Source organism: Mercenaria mercenaria, chromosome 17 (genome assembly GCF_021730395.1).
Source record: "Mercenaria mercenaria strain notata chromosome 17, MADL_Memer_1, whole genome shotgun sequence".
NCBI lineage: Eukaryota > Metazoa > Mollusca > Bivalvia > Venerida > Veneridae > Mercenaria > Mercenaria mercenaria.
The window spans coordinates 430,139-448,348 of NC_069377.1; the positions used below are offsets into that span (position 1 = coordinate 430,139).

General features: G+C 33.7%; 1 protein-coding gene across 1 annotated transcript; it reads right to left on the reverse strand.

Annotated features, from left to right (window-relative positions):
* Positions 1–11,578: 11,578 nt before the first annotated feature.
* LOC123536903 (egg-laying defective protein 26-like) lies at positions 11,579–13,549 on the reverse strand. The gene is made up of 2 exons (XM_045320401.2): positions 13,384–13,549; positions 11,579–12,496 (listed from the first exon to the last, which is right to left on the reverse strand). Exons 1-2 carry the CDS (start codon positions 13,425–13,427, stop codon positions 12,019–12,021), a joined length of 522 nt encoding a protein of 173 aa, XP_045176336.2. The 5' UTR covers positions 13,428–13,549; the 3' UTR covers positions 11,579–12,018.
* Between the last annotated feature and the right edge of the window lie 4,661 nt (positions 13,550–18,210).

Sequence of the window (18,210 nt, forward strand, 5' to 3'; positions counted from 1 at the left end):
ATACTACAATGACACCCCGTTCATCAACAGAATTACATGAGTATATAAAATCAGAGAGCTGTGAAATAGCAACTACCAATAGTACATCAAAATGCATAACATTCGGGGTAAAACAAGATCCGGTAACTTCGTGTCATGACTGTAGACTATGATGATAATGAAGAAATCTAATGCCAATTCTAAAGACGACTATAGGCTGAAGTGTTTATTAAAATCGGATTATGATACTTTCATATAGTAATATATTAACAATTAGAAGCATGCTTATATCCGCAAATGAATACATATTCATTTTTTTAATATTTCTCCTAATCACGGTACAACTAATGGACGGATCCTAAACAGTCAATCATTGATGTTTACATAAAACAGACTGTCCAATCAGGACTTTCAAATACGATTGATCTAGCTTAAACAATAGATCACGTGCGTTCTGTTTGTGATACCGCTTGTATGCACTTGACCTTGGTATAAATAGAATAACGATAGAGGGAGAAGTTAGATGAAATCTATCGACAAAAACTGGAACTGTCCATTACATTTTACTCTGGCCTTGTTACATAAATAATCAAGAACTGGAAACGCTAACAACATACAAAATTTGCAATGAAAGTGAAACAGTCCTGACCCTTTGGAAGTTGTGGTAAATGTAGGTAATGTGTATTTAAAATAATGCCTGTAGAGGCAGTCAGGGACATCCTCCGTCAGTACAAAATGAAAGTCGACATATAGCCTACATTTCATCAGCGTGAGATCAAATCATCCATCATGTAGTCAAATATTAGGATTCTTGATGTAACTGTCAACTTCTTTTGCTCCGAACAATGTGTTAGAGCAGTATAAATGCAGGCAGAGTTTAGCTTTAGCACTTTTAGAATTCCAGACCGCTTCCTGGTAGTCATCACTCTATTAACATCTATTAATTAAAGAATTAAAGAAGTATTATATCGAGCTGACTCGTGCCAGAAAATGCTAGCTATTTTGGTTCTTTTCTGCCGTTTATATTCAACTTGGTCTTCTTCATAAGATACCTATATAACTGAAGGAATATAGTTCAATTATTTATGTATATAGTACAATACCAGGAAATAGTCGTATCTTAAGATAAAAAAGCCTATAAAATAGGCAGATATGATCACTTGCCGGTGCATATTGATATGCTTCAAAATCAAAAATAGAAAAAAGAGTTTATGACAGTGATTGGCAAATTCCATTTTCGTGTATGATAGATAGCTGTTTGGAAAAACATCTGTAGAAAGATCCGTCGGAAGCACACATAACAACATGCACCATGATAGCAGACTAGCCTGATTGAGTCTGTTCATGGAATCAATTTCCATTGTCCATAACCTTCCATAAAAAAAATGCTGAACTACTACTATAGAATCAAGCTTTAATAACTCGATCCTTTGTTTAAAATAGCTACTGGTACTGATGATAAACCCGGACAGATGATAAAGTCGACCGCCTTGGAAATATCCGATTGCAACCGGTTTTTTTATAAAATTGAACACACCATCTAATAGTTTCCACTTCACAACACGAAATGGTGTAAACAAAAACAAAATTGGTAAATATTCTGTATAAATAAATGACTTACATTTATTTGTATAAAAAATATTTATCCAAAATTACTGGGGAAGAGTGTGTTTTTTTGCGCATGCTCACTGTCGAAACATGAAGGCCTGACATTTGGTAACTTTTCATTACTTGATCAGGAATGACTGTTGCAGCTTTTTGGGGAAATTTTCAATATAATAATACCAAGAAAATTTTGTAAATGACAAAGTGTTCGAATTTATCATCAGTCAACGTTCATACAGTCCCCATTTTACATACCCCTTTCAGGGCCTCACTTCGTGTGTGTTTGCTTACTAAATATTAATTTGAATTATGTAAAGTTTTCACCAAAGGTTAAGCTTTATTATGATACCGACCATTGATTACAATTTGCAGAAATAAAAATGTTAAAGGTAAAAAACCTCATTTTATGTTCGGGTTTATCATCAGTACCAGTACATATTTTCGGACAGCACAAATCCTACGGAAACGTGAATTGAACCCTCACTATACAATGATGACTATGTATGAATTACTAAGTTCAAGAGTATTATAAGTTGATTTTTTATCTTTGTTCAAATTTTTTTCAACATATCTAATGATCGGTTTTATGCAATACTTGTAAAGAAAGAAAATCCGTTGCAATCGTTATTGTATTCCTACGCATGTGTGAAAAGTTTCTGTGAATCTATCTCAAGTTGAAAATATTTTCTCTACTCCCGATTATCATAAAAAATGAAATTCTCACAAAAATACCAAGCACACGAGACTTTAATTTGCTGAAATGTCTTTATATATTTATATTAAGAGGTTCTCGAACAAATCAATATTTAAAGGAAACACTTTACAGCGGTTAATTCCGTCACACAGAACCGAAAATGCATTTAAACATTCACAATAATGTTATTCTTTTCATTGATATCACCGGAAAACCCTCTTTCGATCCGTGTTACTGTTAGATTTCATCTCTGCTATTCTAAACTATGCAGCCGAGAACAAGTTTTAAGTCGGTTCCATGTTGATGACCGACATAAATCATATTGTTTAATATCAGGATGGAGAGCACGTGGTCACATTGTAAATTGGCAATTAAAATTGTCTGATGAATTCAAAATGGCGGCGTTGTACATTCCATGTAGGCCTTACTGTGAAGTTTTATAACAACATGGTAATATATTGTCGTGTTGTCTGCATGTTGTTTGAAAGTACAATGAAGAAATCTGATCGCACAACGATGTAAACAAGGTCCGGGATCATTGATTTCAACTCATTTAGATTTGAAGATGAATACTGCTTAAGCCGGTGCTAGGGGCGTGAGCAGTGTCGCATTTTCCATTACTGAGTATGAACAGACTCAATCAAACCGAGTCTGCAATTTTCACTGTTTGCCTTGTTCTCGGTGCTTCCGAGGGATCTACTTTCCAGTTTTTATTTACTTCACAACAGCGGGTGTTAAGTGCTATGTGGGGGCCGTAAAAAGACACCCTGACTTCATCTCAGTGTTGTTATGCTTTCTGGTCCTTCGGGATCATTGATTTTAACTCTGTGTGGCGGCCGTAAAAAGTCGCCCCCCCCCCCCCGACTTCATCTCAGTGTTGTTTAGATTTGAAAATTGAATACTGCTTAAGCCGGTGCTAAGGAGCGTGGGCATTGTTGCATTTTCCATTACTGTTCATGAACAGACTTAATTAAACCAAGTCTGCAATTCTCACTATGTTTGCCTTGTTCTCGGTGCTTCAGATGGATCTACTTTCCAGATTTCATTTACAATTTAAAAACCCTTATACCCTAATAAATGATTTGTATCATTAGAGTGATCAAAACAACACCCTCGTTTGTGTAAACGAACCGATGTAGCTATGCGTTTCAGAGCTGCATTGGTCCGAATCGGGTTTTTTTTGGTATATAAGCAACAGACATGGTATACATGTAGAACACATTCAATGTCATACTATAATGTTGACATTAAAATTTTATCTGTGTTTTACGCAAATATTCTCTTACAAACCACCTTACAGTGGCAACAAATGCAAACACTACGAGGGCAGTTAAGAAAAATACGCAGCCTGGCACTACAACTTTGTTCCCTTTTATGTATAATTTAGTAAATCAGCTACCGAATTAAGAAATAACACCCCCTTTTGCAACTGTAAATAGAATAACATTACAAAGTACAAACCTAGATGTTATTTAATTACCATAGCAACGCTCTAGTGACCAAGCCGACGTTTTAAATGTAAAAACATCAATTACTGCAAATAAATCACATACCTTTCTAGAAAATGAAACCATAACAACATCGTCGTAAATATACTGTGATAATGTTTCAGTTTTGTCTCCATTAAATCTTAAAATATTTTGTCCAGAACAGTCATACACGGCCTTACACAAAAATTACGTCACAAAAAATCTAGAAATCTGAACCCAAACCTTAAATAGTATAAGAACTTGGAAAAACACCGACAGAAACTTTCGAATTACTCTAGGAAACAAGAATTTTAGTTGAGCTATCTTAAAAGATAGCTCAGTCATACATTAGCATTAATTCTTGTTATTTGACAAGGTATAAAACATGTACACCTATAAATAAATTTATGGTTTCCAATGAAAAAGATGACAAAAGAAATCCAATATCTGCATGCTTCAGTTACATGTATTTGCTGAAAATGAATATTCTTATTCTTCATGTGAGATTTAATGACAAAAGTTGTTCAATATATGTTTTCAATAGATCTAGAAACTTAATACAATTAGTAGCGGACAAAATTGTAAACAAACTCGATGTTATGAAGCCGTCGCTACTTTCAACGTAAACAAGTGGTCATAGCACAATCATTCTGCATGGTTACAATTTCATATTTGGCACTTACATAGCACAGATACATGTACTATGTTTTAAAATGATACAAAATTAAGATGTCTTTATTGGCTAGTTTTGAATTTATGACATCATTCTACGTATTTATTGAAAACAAATTCCCAAACATGACATATCTTCTGACCCAATCCTTATGTGTATTTGCATGCATGTGTTTATTTGTGTTGTATGTATTGGAAATGAATATATATACTGAATATATAACAAAGAATCTCAACTGTGAAAAAAAAAACAATAACAGCACTGAACACAAGTAAACACAAAAATACTTTTACTGATGATTTGATTTTTTTTTTCATTATAAGACATAAATTAGTGTTTATGAAAACATTATATGTCTTATTTAAGAGTAATTGTCCTATGTGCCTTTGCTGACTTGGCAACCGCTGAAAAGCTGTGAAAACAACATAAGATTTTACGCAGTAACTGGGGACACGTGAAGAGCAAGGTATTCGACATCAGCGTCCATGACAACTTGGTCATGGATATCCCTTATCATGCATATAGCACCCAGTATTTCCTTGTTGTCACTCATCCAAATTACATTTAAACTTGGCGCTGTTTATAGTAATATGACCGTAGACAAGAGTAAAGGAATTTACTGCAAACTGCAATGTTTGTATCTTCCCGTGCTCAGTCAAATCAGATTGTCTTATTAGCAGACAGTATTAAGCGGACTTGTCCACAAATTAGCACAGATTCATTTCCTTATCTCACACGACATTTGACTTCAACTCGATATAACTAATTAAAATTCCTTTTGATCTTTTAACACATCTGATTAAAAGCTGGAATGACATACGGCTTGAAAAAAACAAGTATTGTTAGAATAAAAGCAGATCTGACTGTGTTGATATGCGTAGGCACAATACTACTTCTGGAAATACTTCTAAACTAATTCAATTCTTTTGTAACGTCTTGCTATTTAAATCGAAAAGCATAAATAAATTTAAATGTGCCTTATCGTGATATATGAGCACAAGTTCGCGATATTCAGTTTCTTTTGAAGTTATGTAAATCAACGTTGCTAAAATGCCATTGTTTAAGAAAGATAATGCAATTATTTGAATGTATATTAATACAGAACTTTGAACATTAAGCATAATTCTTTAGATTGAAAGAAACATTACAAACAGTTAGACATCAATTATGGACTATCTGAGTAATTATCTCGGACGTATGCTTAATCAAAAAGAGAAAGAAGGTTTATGGCGGTGGATGACAAGGGATATTTCTATATTTGATAACTGCCTTATTCAATTTGTGTCCGGATATGTTTTTATAAGAAAACTGGCCCTATGTTCATAAAAACATTTTCAGTCTGATAATGAAACATTATTTGTCATTTATATCTAAATTGCATGTTTAAAAGTCAGTTTTTAGTTTATGACCAACTGCAAGTGACTATTCAGTAAATTTGCTACGGCCTTCGCATTTTACGAATGACTTGTGGTACGAAAAAAGAAATGGTTCAATTGTTGTTAGATATGCTCTTTAAAATATTACTATGAATAGTATATGCAAGATACAAATACTCCATGTCCAGTATGAAGCTATGGCGTCACGCCATTGTAATATTTTCGGTTATATTGCGTCCCAAACGTTCTTCAGTGCAATAGAATCTTGGAAACAAAATGCAAACAAAAAGAAAGATATTAGCAGTGCATTATTCGGTCAACGCTATCTGCGTCGTTCCAGTTGACGGTTCCCTTTCAACCAGCCATTTTATGACAGTCTATTATTAGTTCAAATGTGTTTAATTAACAATTTTATAAAAACAGATAATTAATGTACTAAAACTTTACTGAGATACAAATCTCATTTCATTTTTATTGTGCTTATATTAATTATCAGGTCAGTTAGGAAGAATCAGTGAAAATTTTTACTGATTGTGCTGAACACATCCATAATGTAATGTAATCTGCCAAGTTTGAATGGGTATCGCGGGGGAATCTTACTGCCAACTTCTATAAGTTTTTGGTGTGTAAATGGGTGGTGTTGATTTACAAAAAAATCTGTATACAGCCAGAGCAAATATATGGTGTTCACGTGTAAAATATATTTCAATCTTATATTTCATGCAAACAAATTATATCATTCAGGCATTATTATCAGGACGATAGAATGTGCAAATTTTTGTGAACTAAATATGAATACAAAGACAATGCCAAAATGTTATCCATCAAATTTCTGCAGGCAATAATATATGTCTTCTTTATATCAATGATGTATATTAAATTTCTTTTGAATCGGATGGAAACTGCAGGACTTGAGTATATAAGGAACAAAATATGGTCATAATATTTATAATATGCAAACATTTACTTGAGGCTAGTAATGTATATAATGTTTAATTTGAACAGAATATTATTAGAAACAGTAGAAGATGAGTTTTTAAAACAAAAACATAATTGAACATAACATTCCTAAAAAAAGGCCAACTTCAATGATATATACCATGTTTCGCATGCACTGGTTAAATGTAATGAGGGGTTGAGTAAACGTGTAAACTTCTGCTATTTTGTCTGTCAGTGGCAAGCGATGAAAATTATGGCCGGGTTTCATTTCAACTGGTGTCGGTACTTAACTTTCCTGAGTCGGATTTCCTAGAGATATATAAAAAAGAAATTTGGCGGTGCTGGGTATCTATGAAAATCTATGTTAAAAATTTCTCTTTCATAGTCTATTAAAGATTTAGATGTTTAAAGATAATTACCATTGATAAGGTTCTCCCGCTGCACATTGTTGCATTTCACGACGGGCAACCAACCATCACTGCGATATCTGGGCTCTGCTTCATGCTCAAGACATGGAAGTACCTCTTCGTCTGCAAAATATTCGTTCAACCTGAATGTCACGCAAATCAAGCATTTTCTTCGTTTTCGATAGTAGCCTCTCTTATATATTTTAATTAATATGGCAAGTTTTTCAAACCATTTGATATCGCGTTATTGATAACAATTACGATCTTTATGAAAAACGTATTTTGCAATCGAACTAAAGTAAAGCTTTCATCATAAAAAAGAAATAATATATAACTTACCTCCAGATAGACTATTATATATATATATATATAGTAACCATTTTCTATGCTTTAATATATAACGCATATTGAATATTTTAAATTATCTCTTAACTTTAAAAACTATCGATTTGGTGTACGTATGATTAAGCAGATAGTGTTCATTTAATTTTTATGTCTGTAATTTTATAGTTTCGCAATTCATTTGATTGCGTTGATTAAAAAAGCCAATATGATTAACTATCATCAGGTGCTAATATGTACCGTAACAAAATAAACTACAATCAAACCTGTCTTAAGCAGCCAGTCCGTAATCACAAATAGCTGATAGTCTTTCATGCAGCTCGGGTAATACTATAGCGAATTGTAATCAAGGTTCTATTTTGCTGATAGGAGCACCAGGGGCGTATATAAGGATAGGTGTGCAAGTCGTGGTGATCCAATGTGTGAGCTGATTTTAATGTACTCGGGTATGACAAAGTTAATAAAACAAAACAAAAATCTGAAAATAAATAAACGCTGGATGTAAGCATTTACAAAGTAAACATGATCATTTCCTGTGGATAGGCAACATACCATAGTTGATACAGAGCTTATTAAAAAGCACATCTTAAATTATGGTAAATACAATTTAATGTTTGTATATACACTTACTCATTTGGTAACACATTACAATATCTGCAATGCAAAACTTAACTATTATAATTTTTAGGAGTAGAATTTTCAACAGAAAGTAATGCAAATTAATGACTAGAAATATCGAACTTCACTTAGGAATAGATTATATACAAAAGGTTTATAGCTTTGAGCCTGCAACATAATACTTTGATTATGGTATATAATTTTAACTCATAAACATTGACAATGTAGTACTCAATTTAGGCAAATACCTAACAGCTATATATTATATACATATAAAATAAACATATTTGGTAAGAAGTCTGTAACACTAATTCAAAGGTTAAGCACATTTGGATGACAAAAAAAAAAGAAAAAATACTTTTAATTAGCAGTAAAATCGCGCAATTATGCATATACATAGCAAGGGAGAGAACGGCTGTAACTTCTAATCGTAATAAGAAGTTTTAATATCTTCCCCTTATTGAAGATTTAGCGCATACCATAACCGTTGATGAGTGTAGCTAAGATCGTGTTCATCGTAAAACATATATACCGAATACTTTAACTTTATAGTTCTGCATTTACTCTTTTTCTAATACATTCATGTCTTTAATCCAACTAGTACGGACAAATTCAGTATCATTAAGTTCATTTTTGTCCGATTTTGAGCAGTAGACTTTGCATCCTGCGGCCCATATTTTGTTCAGTTAGGCTTAGTATGCAAGACTCAAATTTTCTGACACAAATATTCCGTCACCAAAAAAATTCTAGCAGAGTAAATTCGTTGACTTAATATCGCCAGGTATAACGATTTTCTAGGCTTTTGCATAAGTAAGACTCTTGGTCTGATATCCTGACCCCATTTTCCTGTGTCTCTGGAGATTCAAAAATGTCAAGATACATTCTTCTCTCGCACATGTTAAATTCGTCAACCCTGTGTTGACTTCACACATCGATTTTTTTTTTCAGTAGATGTTTCATCTCTTGCTTTTTTGTTTTTATTATCTTGCATTTCACCTCACTGATTAGGTCTTCTGTTATTTACTTGCTAATCAATGCTGCCAACGTTTTAAGACCCTCATCAAATCAGTTTATCAGGGATGTGGCGGGTATTTGGAAATATATTTTATCTCGCTATTTAGTATCACTGCTTCATTTGGATAAAATTATAACCTACAGCCGCTATGTATATCAAGTTCTACTACTGATCTGCATTTTTTTATTACTAATGTCTTGTGAAGGAGATGATTTACTGCGTTTGCAACTCCTTTTGTTCAGCACTTGATAGCTGGTCCGAAACCTTAGTTTCCTTTTCATCAGTTAAATTTCATATGCTATATTCTTTAGGTTATTACATTATCCAGTCACGGAATTATTTGATTAATCCAGAAAAATCACTACATGTTTCATCAGCTGAGAGAAATGCCGACAGGAAGTTAGAGCTTATTGCATCGGAATGGTTTGCACATTTTCTATCGTCATTTTGCTCCAAATTGCCCTCGGTTTGAACACTGTCTTTACATGCTTCCGCGACAGATATTGCACATATAATACATTTAACATGTTGTGTTAAATGTCTCCCTAAAGATAACTCACATTAAGATACACTTATATTTTGGCATTTTCTGAAATTCGTCTGAACTTTAAGGTTAACAAGAATATGAGATCAACAATTGAACAAGCATTTATCAAATGCCCAAATAACATGCAAACATTTCTATTAGTTGAATGTTAAATATGTTGATAATGCTTATCTGTTTTATCTTGCTTGCAGCGAACTCTAAGTGAACTGTATGAAAAGAAAAATGGACCACATATCAAACAATCTTTGACGTAACCATTTACAATTTGTGATAGCTGGTTGTTATCACTACAAGAAAATAAGGGAGCTGTTATCATCACAGATAACCTGTGTGTGTGACTTTGTAACGGACGAACTATTATGATTAAAGTATGAACCAATTTTAAGGCCGATAAAAGTGCTCAGTGCCAATCTAGAAATACAGTCTAAGACGGGAAAGGTAACAAAAATGTCTTTTTTTACACACCATACATTCATCTTTGCTGTATCAGTTTCTTTTACATGAATCCACCTGTAGGGGTTCAACATGTCTGCACAGGCAATACTTTGTCCTACACATTTCTAAAACGGTGCAAAGTGTTAATATTGACAGCTAGACCGATTTTCACTCCAGTTAAACGAATGAGACCATTCCTGAACTGAAACTGACCACATGACATAGTGTTGTATAATGAAGATCATTTGAACCCTGGTACATTTTAATGAATTTCACATGAAAACAACACAATGTTAAGGAGACGTTTATTGTATTCAAATGACATAATATATCGTTTAGATATAACAAGATACTTGCATAATACGCTGACCGCCACATACTTTTAAAACTGCAAACAAAATCATTCGGGAATTCACGCAGCGTTGCACAATATACAGAGTCCAAAAATGAACATTTTCATTTAATCAGCATGAGAATTGAAATTGATTCGTATAGCTACAATACCTAAGAAACGTTATCATACAATCGGGTTTGCCAATTTTCACGTGGCATAGGTCATTGTAGGTCATGAAAACGAGCTTAATATGGCTGCGCAAAAACTATTAACATTCCTGTGAACCCATGGAATTTACACTACTATGGAAAACAGTAGTCTTTACTATTAAAGTTTAAAGAATGCGGTTTCTCTGACATTAAAGGGGCATATCATAAACGAGGGCAGTAGATACACAGAACCTATATTATTAGCTAAATGAACCTAAAATAACAAATAAATGAAATTTCACAGAAGAATATGCATCGAAAAATGTCATTTTAGGCATTTTAGGCACGTAAACAACAATGTAGTGACATTTTATCATAAATCACTATCCAGCTTTTTATTGTACAACAAAAAGAACAAGTTAAATTTTACATTAATAATATAATAGTTGAAAGTTTTTTTTGTAAGAACAATAAAGCGTTCCAATATCTATCCAACGGTACTTTGTTAGCTTGCTACCTATCCCCTTTTGACTGGTTGCGGTGGTGCAAACCCAAAGTTACAGAAAAGAGAATTGTGGGCAAACGAGTAGGTCCAGCGATCTGGGATCGGCGTCATTCGATGTAAAATTATAAATTATATGTAAGTAAATTATTTTCGGGCGGATTTCGGGTGCACAAAGTTATAGGCTATCCCTCATTAACCTTTCTTTAACTAAAACGTTTCATCTGAAAAATAATCTAAAACATGTATAACACCCATTGGTTTGACACTACATACTAAAAATATCAAACTGTTTGCGGAACTTTCTATCTATGACCTTTTCGTTGCTTTTAAACCATGTTATCTAACTGAATAGCAGTACCGCTTGAATAACATTCTACGAGTGACGTTTTACTTCATACTTGCCGTTTGAATGTAAACTGTTAGACTGCTTGTCTGATTGTCAAACGAATAATAGCACAATTGTATTGACATTAAACAAAACAACAAAAATATATGCAGCGGAAATACGCACTTGTTTATTTCATCTTTATGTCAAGAACAATCATAAACGCAAGCATTAGTAATGGCGTAAACTGGATGTTGATAGTATCTAAATTCATTACTATCAATGATTTTCCGTTTGATATACATGTACAAATATATTCCTATATGAATAAGAAATACGACACATTGAAAAATGCACTAACACTTTCAAACTGGTTGTTCACTATAGAAGTAAAGAGCATGTAGTTACTCCTTTATTAGTTTAAAACAGTGTAACCTTCAGGAACTTTTCAGATATGTAGAACTTTATACACGGATGTTGTATAGGATCGTAGCAAAATATATGAAGCAGAAATTAACATTCCATTCGGTGTAATTTGAGCCTTTTCATTAATATCCTTTCCGGTCAAAAGGGATTCTTCTGTAGTTTGATTAAAGTTATTTACTTCTATTTACTTTTGTTTATGTTTGCAAGGAAAATGCCGCCAACGGCGACAGAACCAATTGCTAGTGCTGGCGAGAAGAGTGAAACTACAGCAACGCCTGCAATAAAACTACCTAGCTTTGAGGCAACTTGAAATGATACCGCTCGACCAACCTTACATCTGGTTGCAAAGTGCTCGCAGTTGTTCTTCACTACATCATAAGCACCCCAAAGCCTAGGATTGGCAGCGAGAGCTTCCGCATTTCTTGCTGCTTCCTCGGCAGGAAGGCATTCAGAACTTTTATATATGTACCGGATTAATCTCCGTTTGCCTTGTCCTATAAACTCTAATATGTCAATAACCCGGACAATTGCATTCATTTTATTTGTACCATTGAAGTCAGCTACACCAATTTCGTGTCCTAGGAATATGCCATGATGATAGTACTTGACTCCAGCCATTTCCCCCTGCACTGCAATATGGTCTCCTCTTTTCAGTGACCTAAATTAGATTGAAAGATATACCATTGTGTTAATCATACATGCTTGTATTTAAACTAATATTAGATATTAAGGGACAACAGCAACGTGACTGTGGTTTTCGCGTTTTTCAATCTTATTTTTTAAGAAAGAAAAATCACCATAAAGTAAATCAGCTATCATGAAAAATATTGAGCATAATTGTTTTAATCAAGCCATCCATGCATGTCTTCAGTCAACACACATTGGCATTCCAAGTAAACAAATTTCTCTCTCTCTCTCTCTCTCTCTCTCTCTCTCTTACCTATCTACCTACCTACCTCAAACTATCTAGACATCTCTCTTTTGAGTGTTATGTGCATGGCCGCATATGTTTAAAGTTTAAATGAAGAAATTCACATGAAGATGAAAGCGATTCAAATGTATGCAAGAGTATTAATTTCCTGGTTGAAAGCCTATCAAAAATTCTTCTTTGGATGAACGTTATATCTAAAAACAAAAATGATTATCATAAAATGTGTACTTGTGTTTATTGTAATATTTGCCAAAATGATTGACATTTTATAATGTAATATATCTGTACGTCGAAATTGGACAATTGCTTTGCTTGAATACGACCTTCAGACACTGATATACTTACACACTATTGTTTACAAATAACGTTTTCAGTGGTCGTAATTTCTACAGGTAAGATTATAGTTCTGTCTGGCTGATGTACTTTCCTTTATACTCGTTCAAGTGAAAAGGTTATTATTATTTAGATGTGTATTTGTATACAAGTGTAAGCCTGACAATAGATGCTTCTATATGACTTTCATTAGATTAGGATTTTTTCTAAATGGTTCATCTTTCTGTAGAAGAAAAATACGCATTCTAGCAAAATGATTATATGAAATGTATATAACTCACCTTAACTGAGTAATATTTTCAGCTGTTATGCTAATGTTTGCCATGCTCGAAATCCAATATTTCTTAAAGATCACAAAATGAACATTTTGGTTTGAACATGTTTCGCTGTTTACGAAATTCCAGGCTACACTGCACTGTATAAAATTACATTGGCACACACTCACACAAGTCTACCTGAGTGTTTACATAAATCATTATATTAACATGCATAGCTGCATAGCTCTGCACATGTGCACTATTCATTCGTAATAAATTATTTCTGTAAAAATCAACTAAAAGTATTTCTTAGCACTTAGACCCTGTTGTGACATTGGTTGACCGTCATAAAAAACATTACGAGAAGACGGTCAGACTCTGAAAATGATTCTAAAACTATTCTGTACAAAAATATATTTCTAATAATCAAAGATAAATCTGTGATTTTCATATTTAATTTGACTGTAAGTAAAATATCGAAAGTGACTGTAACGTTTTCGAGTGTTTCCACTGGACCTAAAACAAGGACAAATATGCAATAGGATAAGCCTTGTTCCAAGAACAACACCCTAAAACAGAGGCCCTGATTATTATGAATATGTAAATGTTTTATATACGAATAGGTTAACTTGTTATCATACTATCTTAATAATTCCTAATAAATACACATCTTTGCGATTTTCGAAGATTGAAAACACAATACAAAAATATCATTAATATTCAAAATAAAAATATACGAATGTTTTAACGTATAATTCACCATCATTATAGTTCAAACTAAATACACATCTTTGCCATTTTCAAAGAGTGAAAACACAACACAAAAATATCATTAATCTTCAAAATAAAACAAAATATCTTAACAAATATTACGTAATAGTTTAATCCTGAGTATCAAAATTCTTTTAGGCCGGTCAAAAATATTGTTGAGGTTGAATTGAGTTTACGCCCTTGGAACGTTGAGCACAGCTTTATGCACAAAAAAATAGTTAATATAACTGTTTAAGTATATTAAGTAATTTGAAAAGAGAATTCAGATACAACAAATGCTATTTGAATAGTCCGAAACTAAATAAAACATATAAATGCTTACGAATCCATTGAAGGTACTGAAAGGCATTGTAAAAGATGTTCTAACATATTGGCTCGCCTTTCCTCACCAAGTGTGTATACTTGCCTATCATTTGCTCAAAGGCAATGGATATAAATCAAAATTTAAATATGTTAACAAGCAAGAGAAAATATGTTAACAAGCAAGAGAATAGATACCTTTTTATCATATAACTTAAGTAAAAATATCTTGTTTTTGCAGATTAATTACTTTTCGGTAGTAAGTACTCAGTCTTCGAAAATGGCAAAATATGTTCAAGTTTTGAGACGAAAAGGGAGGGACATAATTATACAAAATGTGAATAGCCTCTATATTGAATATTTTTTCCTGTGAAATGAACAAAATATGGGATCTGTACACAAACTCAAGTTAGTCGAAAATATTATAGATTTGTATACCATTAAGGTAATGCAGCCTTAAAAACACAGTTTATTTACTTATTTTATTGGGTTTAACGTCGCACCGACACAATAATATGTCATGTGGCGACTTTCCCGCTTTGATGATGGAGGAAGTCCAGGTGCCCCTCCGTGCATTATTTCATCTCGAGCGGGCACCTGGGTAAAACTACCTACCTTCTGTAAGCCATCTGGATGGCTTCCTCACATGAAAAAATTCAACGCCACGAGTGACACTCGAACCCACATCGATGAGGGGCAAGTGATTTGAAGTCAGCGATTTTAAGCACTCGGCCACAAAACATAAACAAAAAAAAATGAAGACGGCTAGGACAATTAGGAAAATAAAGCAAATAGTAATTCTACCGTCCCCTTTATTCCTTTTTGTCTATCAAATTCCTTAATTTAACGCAAAACTACGGAAGCTCCAAGGTGAAAAATGTGCGTTTTTTGTTTAAAACTCTTGTGACAACGACTTACTAACTCCTGTAAATAAGATACAAACGCATGCGAAAAAGACGTATCCACGTGAAAACTATTTCGTTTCAAAGAGTTTGTATCTCTGTCCACGAAAGACTGGTTCGTGGTTATGAGGTGTCCACATAGTGACCACTACATAGTATATCATTCCCAAAAGTAATTCTCAAGTCACTAGATTAAAATAAATGCTCACTTGTCACATTCAAGACACTTTCCCGAGATGGTATATCGTACCCCAGAGGTAAAAAAAAGAAAAACACTTTAATTTAGCTTAAAACTGCCCTTCTTCCATACAATAGATGTCAATGTTATTCCTCCGTAGAATAATGAGAGATATTATATTAATATTAATTTCCTTCTCTGCATTAATTGTTTTGCCCTAGAAAAGTTCCTTCTACCTCATTAACAATTAAATAACAAAACAACAGATGAATTTAATAAACTATCAACCTGTTTTTCCTTTAATTAAGAATATCTGATTTAAGTATATATCACAAAATTATAGTTATAATCTTTTTTTTCTTTAATGTTTACCCTGCTAGATTTCTAAAATAAATAAGCCCATCATCCAATTTGGGCAGTACCACTTAATATTCAAATTGGTGTTGGCTGAACATTTACTTACTGAATAGCGAACAATGCAGATAATGATTAGCTTTCAGGGTTGTGCAGGCTGAGCATGGTCAGCACTTGTTGCAAAGGCAAAATCACCAGCAGGCTAAATGTTAAGGTCTATACCAGGAGGATCAATGGCGTTTAAAAATATGTGCTTGTCTTTCCGCCGGGTCATAATTCTGTAACCTCAATTTCAATTTAATTTCAACACCACAACTTCAGCCACACTAGAAGAAGTAAAGAATATTTATCAGGCATCTCCATGTAAGTCGTGTGAATTAGACCCAATACCAACTTGGCTTTTAAAGACATGCCTTGACGACCTCCTTCCAGCTTTGACAAAAACTTTCAACACATCACTGGAAACCGCGCAAAAAAAACAGACCTTGATTCAGATGAATCTACGTTTTGTCTCCAAAGTACTGGGAAAAGTAGTAGATAAACGCATTGAGGGTCACCTGACATCGAAGAACCTGCATGAATAGCACCAGTCTGCATACAGAAAGCATCACTCGACAGAAACTGCACTTCTAAAAGTTCAAAATGACATTCATCAATCCTGGATCAAAACGAAATCACAGTTATGGTAATGCTTGACTTATAAACTGCGTTTGATACTATCGATCATGAAACGTGGCTAAAACGCTTGGAAAGGGACTTCGGGATCATTGGCAAACCACTATAGTGGATGACTTCTTATCTGAATGACCGCTACCAAACAGTCTCAGTAAATGGCGAACTGTCTACTCCAGTCCGCATGAAATACAGTGTGCCACAAGGATCTGTCCTTCATCGTGTACACAAAACCCGTTGGTTCAATCTGCAGAAGTCATGGACTGAATCATCATTTTTATGCCGATGACTTACAACTATTATCGTCGTTTAAATAGAGAATAATAGGTTAGTGCCGTAGATGAGATAGTTTATCTGGCGAGGTGGAGGAGGTTATCGGGCCGAAGGCGAACCTGATAACGTCCGGAGCCGAGCCAGATAAACTTTCTCCATCTTAGGCACTAATCTATTATTCTATTTATCTTGTCATTACTTCATTTTCCGATATTTGGCAATTTATTTTACAAAAAAGTCTGCGACCACCGCTTTAATGACGTCATATTCGTAATGACATCACTTATATAATCATAATGACGTGATTACCGGCAAAATCGCAATAACTTCTTCGTTTCTGAATAAAAACTCATTATTTGACCACTCATTTTCTTAGTTCGGACATTTCCAACACAATGATGATGGTTTTAATGCAATTTTTTTATGACAAAACTATCAATCATAAGGTCACTTGTTCACCTGACTGTATATCACTGGTCACATGATCAACTGACGGTATATCAAGAAAGATATACGGCACCCTGATATCGGGTCGAAAATACTGCAAGTGACAGGATAAGCCAATAAATATATCCTAGGATAGTACAATGATGTTACTTGGATGTTACTTATGTTACGTGTGTCCATGAAGAGGCTCAGTAGTGTTATATAGGTGTAACAAGGATATTACATGGATGTTACTTATGTAACGTTTGTTTGAGAATAGGTGTCTTTTTGTAGTCCATTTCTTTAATCAGTCAGAAGTGGGACAGTAAAAGATATTACATGATCTTTATTCATGTTACTTAACGTTACGTTATGTTACTTGACGTTATGCTTGTAACAAATGCAACGTATGTCACGAAATTGCTCAATTTTGTGCTCTAGGTGCGTTCATTAACCTTAGACTGTCCTTTGTTATAAAGAAATATCAAAACGCTGCAAAATGGATTCTAAATTACAGGTGTGACGAAATAAACTATATTTGTAACGTCTAAGGTATTTTTGCTGTTGTATATCTATGTACTACACCTACCTTCTCGACACTCTTTCACATGTTTGCGTTATCTTATCAAAAACTTATATTCTGAGAACAGGTAGGTTAGACATGTATCAGTATATTTGATTCTTGTGCTTGCACTGTAACATTTAAATGCACAGGTTGACGTTCCACTCTGCAATCACGGATAGAAATCAATTTTGTAGTTTAAGGAGGTAGGTTACCTTAATATTTGTATGTGCGCAGGCCCAACCGGAAGCTAACGTGACGATTTACGACGAGGTTTACGACAAAATAAATGTGTTTGTATATCCATTTTTCTGAAAATAAATCACGTATCTGTCTCCGATCTGATGCTTAATGGTTTAATTATGCAGAAATAATGAATAAATTACCGCAGATACGCTTTAAAACATTTTTGC

What these genes read in the sequence shown, in the direction of transcription:
- LOC123536903 (XM_045320401.2), bottom strand. Translation starts at nt 13,427, where the DNA reads ATGGCAAACATTAGCATAACAGCTGAAAATATTACTCAGTTAAG. An exon ending in GAAAATATTACTCAGTTAAG is followed by an intron (nt 12,497 to 13,383) that starts GTGAGTTATATA and finishes AATCTAATTTAG; the next exon opens with GTCACTGAAAAGAGGAGACC.